Source organism: Rhinopithecus roxellana, chromosome 10 (assembly GCF_007565055.1).
Source record: "Rhinopithecus roxellana isolate Shanxi Qingling chromosome 10, ASM756505v1, whole genome shotgun sequence".
Lineage (NCBI taxonomy): Eukaryota > Metazoa > Chordata > Mammalia > Primates > Cercopithecidae > Rhinopithecus > Rhinopithecus roxellana.
Window position 1 is genome coordinate 4926457 of NC_044558.1, and position 14321 is coordinate 4940777.

General features: G+C 43.8%; 1 protein-coding gene and 1 pseudogene across 1 annotated transcript in view; one reads left to right on the top strand and one right to left on the bottom strand.

Annotated features, from left to right (window-relative positions):
- Nucleotides 1–13340, bottom strand: part of TIGAR (TP53 induced glycolysis regulatory phosphatase) — a 28474-nt gene extending 15134 nt beyond the window's left edge. Inside the window, exons 1-2 of the mRNA XM_010359146.2 lie at nt 13228–13340; nt 2764–2801 (exon numbers count right to left, since the gene is read on the bottom strand). Of these exons, the coding sequence (XP_010357448.1) occupies nt 2764–2801; nt 13228–13259 (70 nt within the window). The 5' untranslated portion in view covers nt 13260–13340. The remainder of the gene's footprint in view (nt 1–2763; nt 2802–13227) is intronic.
- Nucleotides 9692–10102, top strand: LOC104658980 (annotated as a pseudogene).
- Nucleotides 13341–14321: the final 981 nt, after the last annotated feature.

Below are 14321 nucleotides of genomic sequence, written 5' to 3' on the forward strand. Positions count from 1 at the left end.
GAGTGCTGAATAGGAAAAAACCAAGCACTTAAGAAGTAAAAGCAGGTAAGATAAAAAAGAAAGAGTAGAAAAAGAAGGGGGAAACAACAACAAAGAAAAAAAATCAAAACCCATCAGTGACCAGAATAAAGGCAAACAGCCACTACTGCCAGTCAAAAGACAAATTCTAGGCCAGGCGCGGTGGCTCACATCTGTAAGTCCAACACTTCGGGAGGCCAAGGCAGGTGGGTCACCTGAGGTCAGGAGTTCGAGACCTGCCTGGCCAACATGGTAAAACCCCGTCTCTACTAAAAATACGAAAATTAGGTCGGGCGTGGTGGCTCACACCTGTAATCCCAGCACTTTGGGAGGCCGAGGTGGGTGGATCACGAGATCAGAAGTTCAAGACCAGCCTGACCAACGTGGTGAAACTCCGTCTCTACTAAAAACACAAAAATTAGCCGGGCCTGGTGGCACACACCTGTAATCCCAGCTACTCGGGAGGCAGAGACAGGAGAATCACTTGAACCCGGGAGGCGGAGGTTGCAGGAGCCGAGATCACGCCATTGCACTCCAGCCTGGGTGACAGAGTGAGACTCCATCTCAAAATAAATAAACAAACAAACAAACAAAAAGTAACCAGGTGTGGCGGCGAGCACCTGTAATCCCAGCTACTCAGGAGGCTGGGGCAGCAGAATTGCTCGAAGCCGGGAGGCAGAGGCTGCAGTGAGCCGAGATCGCACTACTGCAGCCCACCCTGGGCGACAGAGCAAGACTCTGTCTCAAAAAAAAAAAAAAAGAAAGACAAATTATATATATTTTTAAAAGAGCCAAAATGTAGCTACATACTATTTATGAGGTAACACTTAAACATGAGTACACACAAAGGGTGAAAGGAATGAGATGGAAAAATACATACCACTGAAATTCCATCTCCGAAACAGCTCAAGTAGCTATATTACTATCAGAAAAGTAAGACTTTATGACTAAAGTCTCACTAAGAATTTGGGGACCACTATAAAAAAATCAATGATCCCATTTACTCAGATGTAATCATTTAAACCTGTATAAGCCTAATAAAATAACCTCAATCTGTACAAAAGCAGAACATAGAAACCAAAAATGGATAGAATTTCAACTATTAAAGGGCAACCTGGCCACCGCAGCAGGGAATTAAAAATACTGCACTCATAAATTGATATTTAGGACATGCAGGCAAACTAGTGCATTTATAAAGTTAATAAAGTGTGTAAGATTTGAAAAACAAAATCAAAAAGGCTGATTATTTGATATATAACTCCAGTCCCAACAATGAGGGATTATAGATTTTTCTGAAGCATACAATGGAAGAATTATAAAAACTGACCATAATTAACACATTTCAAAGACGTATCATCAAATAAACCATACTGACAGAACACAAAAGCATTTACAATGGAGTCCCTCAATGGGAATTTAAAATACTTAGTGCTGAATGCTTACCACATTACCACGTGCCAAAACTATGGGCATGCAAACAAAAACAGTACTTAGAAATATATAAGCCTTGAGGCCGGGTGCAGAGGCTCACACCTGTAATCTCAGCACTCTGGGACACCAAGGTGGGCAGATCACCTGAGGTCAGGAGTTCAAGACCAGCCTGTTCAACATGGTGAAACCCCATCTCACCAAAAATAGAAAAATTAGCTGGGCATGGTGACATGCGCCTGTAATCCCAGCTACTCAGGAGGCTGAGGCATGAGAAATTGCTTGAACCCGAGAGGCAGAGGGTACAGTGAGCTGAGATCGTGCTACCGCACTCCAGCTTGAGCGGCAGAGTGAGACCCTGCCTCAAAAAAAAAAAAAAAGAATATATGAGCCTTGAATGCTTACATACAAAAGGCTGTAACTTAAAGAACTAAAGCATCCAACTGACAAGGTCAGGAAAAGAACACAAAAACTTTCCAGACGTTCCACTGTCAATGTCTTAGGAAATAAGAGAAATGAGCAATACTAAAGGCCAGGTGGTAAGAGGCTTCAGTCCAAAGGATAACCCGGGTGGGGCATATTTTGTCTGAAAACAAAGGTTCCCTTGAGAATCAGACCAGTTAGTGTCCATAAAAGGGAGTCAGGCTCATGGAATATGAAAATTAGTTTCTGTAAACCCCAGAAGTCCCTAACCAAAAAAAAAAAAACTAAATGCTTTTACAATCACAGCGCAGAAACAGCATGTCTAGCCAAAAGTTCACCCAAGATATTCTTAAAAAGCCAGACTAGCTGGATCACAGGGCAAATAAAAGATCTGAGTCCAAATTAACAGAAAAAGGGAGAAAGAATCTCTTCAGAATAAAGTAACAACCACATATGAAAATAGTTCTTTTTTTAAACCTTTATTACTACCAAAACTAAAATAACTATCTTAGCAGAAAAAATACCATTAACACCGGTCAGTAAGCTTCATGCTTCCAAATATAGAATAATTTAAAATCCAGACAGTTATATTTTAAGACACCCAGACCCAATATAATTAATCAGCTGACAGAGTCACTTTGAAGCTATACACAAAGAATAACGTGGAGAACTGTACTTCACACCCAGTTCACTTGAGAGATTTATTCCTCCTGGTTATTAACAGCCCTGATCATATTTCTGATCGTATTTATGTGGTTACGACGCTTTGATTCTGTAATCCCAATTCACAATGGAGTGCTGCCCCCAGTCTACTCCACCCCACCAAATCTGCTTAACTCACACATCTTATTAACAGGAGGGTGAGAGCTACAATAACAATCGGATTATACCAACCTTGAATTATCTTCTCCTTGTTAAATCTTGTTTCTCCACTAAAATAGAAAGAGAAGGAGAACCTCATTAGCCAAATTATACTATTTTTGAGAGGAGGAAAAAAAAATGAGCAATGAAGTGTGATTATACTAATAAAGACATCACATGAAACTTGTAACATGCTTCATAATCCAACCCATAAAAACAATTTATTCTAAACTAATATTTGCAATCATCTTCTTTAATGAAGAGCTAAGAACTTCAAACTGCTCCAAACTAAAACATACAGATCAGGAACCAATCTTAAGTGGATTGCAAATGGAAAATCCTACTAAAAAATATAATGCAAATACCATTTTAGCCAAATAATGCTGTTAAAAGAAATATATTGATCAAAACTACTCTCACTGGCAGCAGGACCAAAAACGTGAGAGTCAGTCTCTTCATCGCTGGACTGAACGAGCAAGTGAAAGAGAATCTGAATGGAATGCGAGAGAAGTCCACAAACCTTCAGAATCCCCTGCCTTCTCTTAGTTCCTAGGCCTTCAGCAGTTATTTTTTGTAGTACTGACAAATATCTTGCAGACCAACTGCACATTGAACTGAGGTTTGAGTACTATCCTTTTAAAAACTAAAATATCAAAACAAATCAAAGCAATCTGAAGCAACCAGCAGGGTAAAAGAACTGGAAACTTTGTCACAAAATAACTGGGGTTACTGAGGCTGGCGGGGGGAAAAGGGCCGGAAGTGCATGGGCAAGACTGGACAGACAGCAGAACAGGTTAACAATAAACGCACTTGTCAAATACATGAAAAGTAGAATCGAGAATTCAGTTGAGATTTCTTTGAGCGCTACTTAAATGTTTGCTGACCCAACCTAGCACTAGAATTGCTGGGCCATAAGGTATGCAAATACCCAGCTTTATTAGGTAATGCCAAAGTGTCATAGCAAGTTACACCACCCTGTAGTGCAGTATACCACCCTCAACAAGACTCAGTGATGTAAGGTTTCTTCAATCTGTGCCAATCTGGTACCTGAACAATTCATCCCACTTTAATTTTAATTTGCATTTCCTTGATTTCAATGGAAAATCATCCTTCCATTGTTTTTAAGTGAAGTACTAGTTTATAATAATTAAAATGTCACAAAGGATTGATTTACTCAGATGTAGAAAAAAGATCTACCAGACCTGGAAGTCAGAATCATAAACTCAGGCCTTGGCCTGGAATTTTGCTGCCTCTTTACAAAGACAGCTGTGTGCCAACCTCCGCCAAAATGCAGACTGCTGGCTTTGGCCAATACGAATGTTCTTTAAGACCCAACACAAGACCGGGTTCTTTTAGGTGGTCTCCCTCCCCAGTACCATTCCCCATCTACCTACTCTATTTAATACCCACACTCTATGCTCCCACTGTCCCCTGGCACTACCGACATAAATTTTCATCTGTGTGCTAATTGACTTTGTAGCTGTGTGTCTATCCTGGCTCCAGTTCCTTAAAGGCACAAGCAGGGACTGCATACCCTCAACATGCCCAGGGTCTGCAGAAAATCCTGGGAAATGACAGAACTTCATGAATGTACTTTTGCCTAGAGAGGGTCATCTGGAAATACCTATCAAAATGACAAATCTGTTTACCCTTTTATCCAATAACCCAATTACTGGGAATAACTGAATTCACTTATATTTAAAAGATCATTCGCAGCCAGGTGTGGTGGCTCACGCCTGTAATCCCAGTACTTTGGGAGGCCAAGGTGAGTATGGATCACTTGAGGTCAGGAGTTCGAGACCAGTCTGGCCAACATGGTGAAACCCCGTCTCCACTAAAAACACAAATATTAGCCAGGTGTGGTGGTGGGCGCCTGTAATCCCAGCTACTTGGGAGACTGAGGCATGAGAATTGCTTAAGCTCAGGAGGCAGAGGTTGCAGTGAGCTGCAATCACACCACTGCACTCCAGTATGGGTGACAGAGCGAGACCCTATCTCACAAAAAAAAAAAACATTAGCTACAGTATTATTTCTAGTAGCAACAGATTATAAACAACCCAAATGTCCGTTAACAAGGAAATTAGTTTCCTTAACTATGGCCAGAATAACCATTACTTATATTAACAAATAAACAGTGACATATCTACCTAATGGAATCCTATGTAAATGTGTCCTTTAAAGAGAGAGATTATATGTAGATACGGAATGCTCACCAAGATATATGATTAAGTAGAAAAAGCAAGGTATAGAATAATATAAAAAGCAAGCTACCTTTTTAGAAAGGAGGGAAATAAACATCTGGATATGCACAAAGAAACAATGAAAGGATAAACATGAAACTAATAAACATGGTCACCTATTGGTTGGGGGGAGAACAGGAAGACTAGGGAGAATTGTTTTGATTTCTAAATATGCAGATGTGTTAGCTTAAAAAAAAATGTATGATAAAGAAATACAATTACACAGAATTGGCCAGGTGTCGTGGCTCATGCCTGTAATCCCAGCACTTTGGGAGGCCGAGGTGGGCAGATCATGAGGTGAGGAGTTCAAGACCTGCCTGGCCAATATGGTGAAACTCCGTCTCTACTAAAAGTACAAAAATTAGCCAGGCATGGTGGTGCGCGCCTGCAGTCCCAGCTACTCAGGAGGCTGAGGCAGAAGAATCGCTTGAACCCAGGAGGCGGAGGTTGCAGTGAGCCAAAATCATGCCACTGCACTCCAGCCTAGGCGACAGAGCAAGACTCTGTCTCCAAAAAAAAAAAAAAATTACACAGAACTATTTATACCTTGGTAAAAACCAACTGCACTGATTTGCCATTATCATTGTTGTTAAAATTAATAAAAGATTTCCTAGGCCAGGTGGAGTGGCTCACGCCTATAAACCCAGCACTTTGGGAGGCCGAGGAGGGTGGATCACCTGAGGTCAGGAGTTCAAGACCATCCTAGCCAACATGGTGGAACCCTGTGTCTACTAAAAATACAAAAATTAGCCAGGCGTGGTGGCAGGCACCTGTAATCCCAGCTACTCGGGAGGCTGAGGCAGAAGAATCACTTGAACCCGGGAGGAGGAGGTTGCAGTGAGCCAGATCGTGCCATTGCACTCCAGCCTGGGCAACAAAAGCGAGACTTCAACTCAAAAAAACAACAACAACAAAAAAAACTATTTCCTACACTCCAAAAGTCATTCAGAATCTTAAAAAATGGGCATGAAAGAGGATATTAACCTCTACCACTCAGATGGATAAAGCAGAAGCATTCAGGGCAAACATGGGGAACCTGTCATTTTTAATCTAGAAAATAGTTACCATGTATTGGATTCACTTCCTGTCTCAGCCTCAAAATATTGCTGAGACTAAGAATAAAATATCTGTTATTTAAACACAAATAACATCCTCGTTAGACAGCGGCTTGTAGCCCTTAAATTAAACCTGGCCTAAAACTGCCTCCATGCCTAGGGAGCTGTCACCTAACTTAATATGTAAACAAACTACAACATAATTTGAGAGTATATTCCTGTAATAAGAACCAAGTCTCAGCCAATCATGGCAGCTGAGCTTTCAGCCAATTATAGGCTGCAAACTGCTCAGACATGTCCCAATAAGGCAAAGTGGAGCTGTAACCAATCAGGCTACTTCTATATGTCACATCCTTTCTTTTTTTTTTTTTTTTTTTCCTGATGGGGTCTCACTATGCAGCCCAGGCTGGAGTGCAGTGGTGTGATCTTGGCTCACTGCAATCTCCAACTCCAGGGTTCAAGTGATTCTCCTGCCTCAGCCTCCCAAATAGCTGGGATTACAGGCAAGTGCCACCACGTCCAGCTAATTTTTGTATGTTTAGTAGAGGCACGGTTTCACCACGTTGGCCAGGCTGGTCTCGAACTCCAGACCTACGGTGATCCTCCTGCCTTGGCCTCCCAAAGTGCTGGGTTTATAGGTGTGAGCCACCACGCCTGGCCACGTCACTTCCCTTCTCTGTCTATAAATATTGCCTGCCTATGTCGCTGGGTTTAGCACTCTGAAGCTTTACTTGTTTAGGTGCTGCCTGATCTATGAATCATTTCTTTGCTCAAATAAACAAAGTCTAATTTGTGTGAATTGTGTGAAGTTTTTCTTTTTCTTTTTTTTTTTTTTTTTTTTTGAGGCGGAGTCTCGCTTTGTCCCCCTGGCTGGAGTGCAGTGGCGCGATCTTGGCTCACTGCAAGCTCCGCCTCCCAGGTTCACGCCATTCTCCTGCCTCAGCCTCCCGAGTAGCTGGGACTACAGGCGCCCGCCACCACACCCGGCTAATTTTTTGTATTTTTAGTAGAGACGGGGTTTCACCGTGTTAGCCAGGATGGTCTCAATCTTCTGACCTTGTGATCCGCCCACCTCGGCCTCCCAAAGTGCTGGGATTACAGGCGTGAGCCACCGCGCCCTGCCAAAGTTTTTCTTTTAACATAGCTAATACAATTTCCAGCCAAAGCCAAAGACACACCCTCATTTTGAAATCAGGGGTGAGAAGAAATTTAATAATCTGCCAACCAAGAAATCATGCAAGAGCCACCAAAAAACTCAGTATTTACAAATCACAGAAATTTGGCAGAGATGATTACCTTTTGTATACTTGCTCAAAAGACTAACTCAGCATTTTTGTTTAATCAAAGTAGATAATAAAGGTTCAAATTAAAACAAAGGGGCCGGGCGCGGTGGCTCAAGCCTGTAATCCCAGCACTTTGGGAGGCCGAGATGGGCGGATCACGAGGTCACGAGATCGAGACCATCCTGGCTAACACGGTGAAACCCCGTCTCTACTAAAAAATACAAAAAACTAGCCGGGCGAGGTGGCGGGTGCCTGTAGTCCCAGCTACTCGGGAGGCTGAGGCAGGAGAATGGCATAAACCCGGGAGGCGGAGCTTGCAGTGAGCTGAGATCCGGCCACTGTACTCCAGCCCGGGCGACAGAGCGAGACTCCGTCTCAAAAAAAAAACAAAAAAAAACAAAAACAAAAACAAAAAACACACACACACAAAGGTTTATATTGTCAAAATGTCACTTTCTAAAAAATGGAATCCCAGAAATTTGATAGTTTCGTAAAAGTACTGCCCCACCATCTAACGATTTTCAGTGAAAGCAGCATAACCGCTGCGGTATAATGAAGGCTTCGTTTAGCCGTATATCAACAGAGGCTGCTGCAGACTCAATAGTATTAACACTCACAGCATTCGGTTTAGTTCTATTTGGCATTTCTGCGTTCAAATCACTTTATAAATATTAAAGAGTAGGAATCCAAAAATAGATTTTTTTCCAAAAGCTTTCATAAATATTTAATTTTACAGCTTTTATCAGCTTTATTGAGAGGTTTATATAAATCCTTGAAGTAACTGTTTAATTAGTATGCTTGGGGAATGGGAAGGGAAAGTTGATGGCTAAAACAGTTTTATTATTAATCTATTTCCCTTAACCAAGTCTGACGTGCGATAGCAGCAGAGAAGGTGAACGAAGCTGAAAGGTCAGAGGGATATATTTTGAAGGAGTCAGGAATAACACCACTCATTTTCAAAATCTGCAGTGTGGTCCATTTCCAAAACAGAAACCTGACTCTGCAGGAATCCAAGTGCTTATGCCAAGATGTTAAGTCTTAGGATCAGCCATTTATAGGACCTACAAATATACATCATTCATTTTGTAGGTTATCTCACAGTTCTTACATAAAAGATACTTTATCTTCTTAGTCTGGATTTATACTCTGCCGCATTTCTTCAAAAATCATATAGAAAGCTCAATTTCCCTTAATTCCTTTTAAGGAATTCAAATTCAACACACAATACTCAGCTTGCTACAAAGGAGGGGCAAATCATGGGAAATCAGTGTAAATTTGGGTCAAGTTTTCAAAATAGATGTTCTTTAGCGTAAATGAAAATGTAAACCCTCACCCGATATCACGAATACAGCTTAGTCCTAATTCCTTTACACTAATAAATTAATTTGCAAATATAGAAGATTTCAAGAGCTAGTAACACAAGACTTTTGGCTGTCCTTTTTTTTTTTTTGAGACGGAGTTTCACTCGTTTCCCAGGCTGGAGTGCAATGGCGCAATCTGGGCTCACTGCAACCTCCGCCTCCCGGGTTCAAGAGATTCTCCTGCCTCAGCCTTCCGAGTGGCTGGGATTTACAGGCGCCCGCCACCACGCCCGCCACCACGCTCGTATTTTTAGTACAGACGGGGTTTCACCACGTTGGCCAGGCTGGTCTTCAACTCCTGGCCTCAGGTGATCCACCCGCCTCGGCCTCCCAAAGCGCTGGGATTACAGGACTTTTGGCTGTCCTTGATCTTTATAAAGTATCTGTACAAAGTACCTTTATACTTTTATAAAGCATTAAAATTTTATAAAAGTATTAGTTTTATAAAAGTACTAAATTACAGATTACCTAATAGTATTTTGCTTGCTTTATTAATATACAGAACGATTATTAGCCTTACACAAAAAGTAACTGCCAACAAAGGTACAGTAAGAAAACCAAATGAGTCTTGCTGTCAATAACTTTACCAATTCAGCCAGGTGCGGTGGCTCACGCCTGTAATCCCAACACTTTGGGAGGCCGAGGCGGGCGGATAACCTGAGATCGGGAGTTCGAGACCAGTCTGACCAACATGGAGAAACCCCAACTCTACCAAAAGTAAAAAGTAGCCGGGCGTGGTGGCACACGCCTGTAATCCCAGCTACTCAGGAGGCTGAGGCAGGAGAATCGCTTGAACCCAGGAGGCGGAGGTTGCGGCAAGCCGAGATCTTGCCATTGCACTCCAACCTGCGTAACAAGAGTGAAACTCCGTCTCAAAAAAAAAAAAAAAAAGCAAAAACAAAAAAACTTTACTAATTCATTTTTAAATCATTAAAAGTAAATTAAATTTAGTTTGCCAAAAAATATTCAAGTTTTAAGAGCTGCCTAAAAATGGAAGTGAACTTTTCTGAGGATCCGGCAAGATGGCCGAGGTAGAGCAGAAGCTGACCTTCCGCAAATTCACCTACCGGGGCGTGGACTCGGACCAGTATCCGGACACGTCTTACCAGCAGCTGATGCAACTGTACAGTGCGTGCCAGCGGCGGAAGCTGAACCCCGGCCTGCAGCGGAAACAGCACTCGCCACCGAAGCGCCTGCGCAAGGCCAAGAAGCCGGAAGTGGTGAAGACACATCTGCGGGACATGATCATCGTGCCCGAGATGGTGGGCAGCATGGTGGGCGTCTACAACGGCAAGACCTTCAACCAGGTGGTGATCAAGCCAGAGATGATCGGCCACTACCTAGGCGAGTTCTCCATCACCTACGAGCCGGTGAAGCACTGCCGGCCGGGCCTCGGGGGCACCCACTCCTCCCACTTCATCCCCCTCAAGTAGTGGGTCAGCTAATAAAGGCACACATCTCTTCCCCCCCACCAAAAAAAAAAAAAAAAAAGGGAAGTGAAATGGATGGTTTTGCCTGGGACTAACTGCAAACACCTACAAATAACATTTCAAGGAACCAGACCCTTCAATAGTGCTGGATAGGTGATGGTAATGCCAACTACACGTGTTGGAGTTTTCAACAATGCTGTGCCATAAGATCATGAGAAGTTATAGTCTGACAATGATGATAGACTTAAATTCTGGAACCTTGGGCAGTCTATTCCAGAAATGATACACACTGGTACTTCCATGTCAAAGTATGAAGAAAGATAAACCACATACAGGAACAGCACAAGATTCCTAATGGGTTCTGTTGAACTTAAATTGCTTTAAAGATTTTTTTTTGCATTATCTGAAGAGGTAAGTCCAATAAAATTCTCTAACTCTTCAAAAAGTCATTACATTTAACTATGGTGATAATGAGTCAAATTTAAAATCACTTCTTTTCCTGAAAGAATCACCAGGTTTTGGTTTTGAGAACTCTGAAGGCAAGAAGAGGGATGGTCCAGACAGGAAAGTTGGACCAGCCCTATCAATTATTTCAACACTCTCACTCCATCTTCCTACATATAAAACAGAACAAAATATTGTCATAACTCCACACAATTATATTAAGAGAATAAAAAGTAGCCTCAAAAATGGCTGGTGATGTTCAAGTAAGCTACAAATACCAGGTTTTAACACATTATGTAGGAAACAAAAGACAGTGAGTGGTAAAGTTGCTTTGGTTAAACTTCTACTTCCTCAACTTGCCATGTGACTTTAAGCAAGTTACAAGGAGTCTCTGTCTCAGCTGCCTCACCTGAAAAACGAGGATATCAGTCCGTAACTCACTAAACTGTCAGATTTTAATTACAAGTGTCTGGCAAATAATCGTTTATTAAGACTTATTTTTTAAATGATTCCTATGAAGGCCTCCAGAATCAAACCCTTTTTAAGCAGCAGGAAGGGAATAAAATCCACATTTGTATGACTGTTGTCTATTAGGAATCTAAATAGGAATCATCTTACTTTTTAGGGGTTGCCTTAACCCAAATACTACAACTTCTGAGTTTTTTTTTTTTTTTTTTTCTTTTTGAGACAGGGTCTCACTGTGTCACCTAGGCTGGGGTGCAGTGGCCCAATCACAGCTCACTATAGCCTTGACTTCCCAGGCTCACGTGATCCAAGTGGTCTTTCTGCCTCAGTCTCCCTATTAGCTGGGTTCACAGGCATACACCACCACACTCAGCTTTTTTTTTTTTTTTTTTTTTTTTGGTAGAGAAGAGGTTTCACCATGTTGCCCAGGTTGGTCTTGAACTCCTGTGCTCAAGGGATCCACCCACTTCCGCCTCCCAACCTGCTAGGATTACAGGGGTGAACCACCTTGATGGTCTGAGTTTCAATTATAAATATGACACTGGGCTGGCTGGGTCAGACGTCTAGAAAGTGCTCTAACATGGAAGAAAGGGTGATCAGGCCTCTAGTTCCTGTTCTGCTACCAGTTAGCTGTATGACCTTTAGTAAGTTAAGAATTCTCCCAAGGCATTCTATACAACTGAAAGGGGTGGGAGAAGAGACAGGGAGGAACTAGATTTCTAAGGTAGGCATTAAAATCCTGCTAATCCCAAACGGACAATTTTAGAGGATTCTTAAGATTATCTTTCTTATAAAGGAAGGACAGGCCAAAAAAGATAGCAGTTCAAGTCAATTGACAAAGTTAAATCATATTAATGTCCCTTGTGAGCTCCATGAATGCAGAAATGGTATGTTATTTATCTGTATGATCCAGTCTACGGGCACATAGTACCCACACAAAATGCTGGTGTGCTAAACTATACGTTCGTATTTGGGAATAAACTCCACTTTTATTGGAGCTGTCTTTATAGAAGTTATTTCTCAGATATATTTCTTCCCCTGTTGCATCATACACTTTACCTGTCCCCCATTTAATTCTCACATTAAAATAGTGAGATAGGCACTATCATCTGCATATCAGGAAACTTAAGTCCAGGCTACCTGGCTCTTAGCTGGAGAACAGATTACAACCGAGGTCTACCTTGCCTGAAAAATCTGTGCTCTTAGCAGGGCGCGGGGGCTCACGCCTGTAATCCCAACACTTTGCGAGGCCGAGATGGGCGGATCACTTAAGGTCAGGATTTCGAGAACTGCCTGGCCAACATGGTGAAACCCCGTCTCTACTAAAAATACAAAAATTAGCCGGGCATGGTGGCGCATGCCTGTAATCCCACCTACTCGGGAGGCTGAGGCAGGAGAATCGCTTGAACACGGGAGGCAGGAGATTGAGGTGAGCAGAGATAGCGCCGCTGCACTCCAGCCTGGGTGACAGACAGAGCGAGGCTCCATCTCACAAAAAAAAAAAAGAAAAATCTATGCTCTTAACTACCCTGATTTTCATCTCATCTCCCGTTAACACTTGGCAAATACATGTTTATAAGAAAAGATAAGAAACATAAAGCCCTATCAGCATTCAGCTCCGTGTAATGTTATGATAATAAAAAACATTTATTTGGGATGATACGGTCTGCTGAGATCAGAGTTGTGACCCTCTTTTCTCTCCCAGAACTGTAACCTCTGGGGAAAGGAAAGAAGTCTCATATATGTGCCTGGGGGGCTGACTGTCTGGGGAAAAGAGGGGGAACCTCAGAAACAGAGAGGATAGCCGAAGGCAGCCGGCATCAAAAACATCAGCCACGGACGAGCAATTCTGCAAACTCTTTGCAATCTGTCGGGGAGCAAAAACGATGCCCAGACAAGTCTGTGGACACGTCTGGCACCGTTTTGGGTGCAGCCACCAAGTGCCTTCGAACCCCGATCCCTTGCTCTCCGGGTCTCGCTTTATCTGAAACACGGGAGAAGCTATCTAAGACCTGCCGTCCTCCCTCGGGGCTGCTGGGGTGAGACGAGGGGCGACACGAGACGGCCCCAGGGCAAACGCCCCGGAAAAAGCGCTTCCAAGCCAGCCCTCCCCGGGCGGAGCGAGCAGGGAGGGGAGAGGGTGGCAGACCCGTGTTCCCTTCACCCGCTCCAATACACTCAAGGAAGAGAGAAAGGCACCCTGCCACAGCCATACTCACTGCCGGACAACAGTCAGAGCGAAGCGAGCCATGTTCCCGGAGCTGCAACCCGTCAGTGGCCCCGCGCCGCTCCGCGCCGCCCCTGCACTGCGGGCCACCTCCCCCACACCACTTCCGCCAAGCCGCCGGCCGGCTCCGCCGCCATAGGCCCAGGCGGCCTCGCACGTCATCCCGGCAGGCCACTCACGGCCGGGCGAGGCCGACGGGGCGGGGGAGCTGCGGGAGCCTCGGAGGCCCCGCCCAGGGCTGCGGCGCTTGCGCCCCTGCGCGCCGGCCTGTGATTGGCGCGCGGCAGGTGCGTGGGGCCCAGCCCGCGGAGTCCGCGGTAGGATTTCTTCCCCCGCTAGCCAGCTGCCTGCGTTCGGGCAGATAAGGAACCCGGCGCACCGATTTGTGGTTGATCCGATTGACGCTGGAACGCAACCGTTAGTCTTATAGCTGGCCACTGTGATGAATGCTTCACGGGTGTACAGCGACCCACAGACTGTGTTCTATGAGATCTGTTAGTCCGGAACCTTAGGGACTTAGCGTCAGCAAGGTCTGTAGACTGAGACCCACCCACCCCAACTCCGCCGGGACAGACGCCCTCCTTGACCAAACTTTAATCGGGCTCCTTTGAGGCCTTTTCTATACTAGACAGGCATCCTCGGCCACCTGAGCCCGGTTTTACCAAAGAATCTTGCTAAGCCTGTTTATCAAGAGCCCCCTCACTTTTTATACTCTCTCCTAAGGCCTTTGATATCCAATCAAGTTCCTCCTCCCCCTGCCCCTCGATTGCTTACCACGTTCTGGTAATTTCTCATCTTCTCTTTCATCCCTTCCATCCCGCCCCGGCTATAAATCTCCTCTGGTCCCCGTTGTATTCTAGAGTCGAATTCAGTCTCTCTCACCTACTGCCGTAGTCCTGAATAAAGTCTTGCCGTTTTTCACAAGCGTCAGACGAGTAATTTCTCTTTAATAGCCTTCAGAGCCTTGAAGGAGTTAATGTTAGAGATGAGTTCTAAATTTCTTTTCAAAGAATCAATATGTCAGTATGTTCAATTATTTTCTTTCTAGTTTTAAACTTTCTCATAAAGCAATCTATTTTCTTTGCT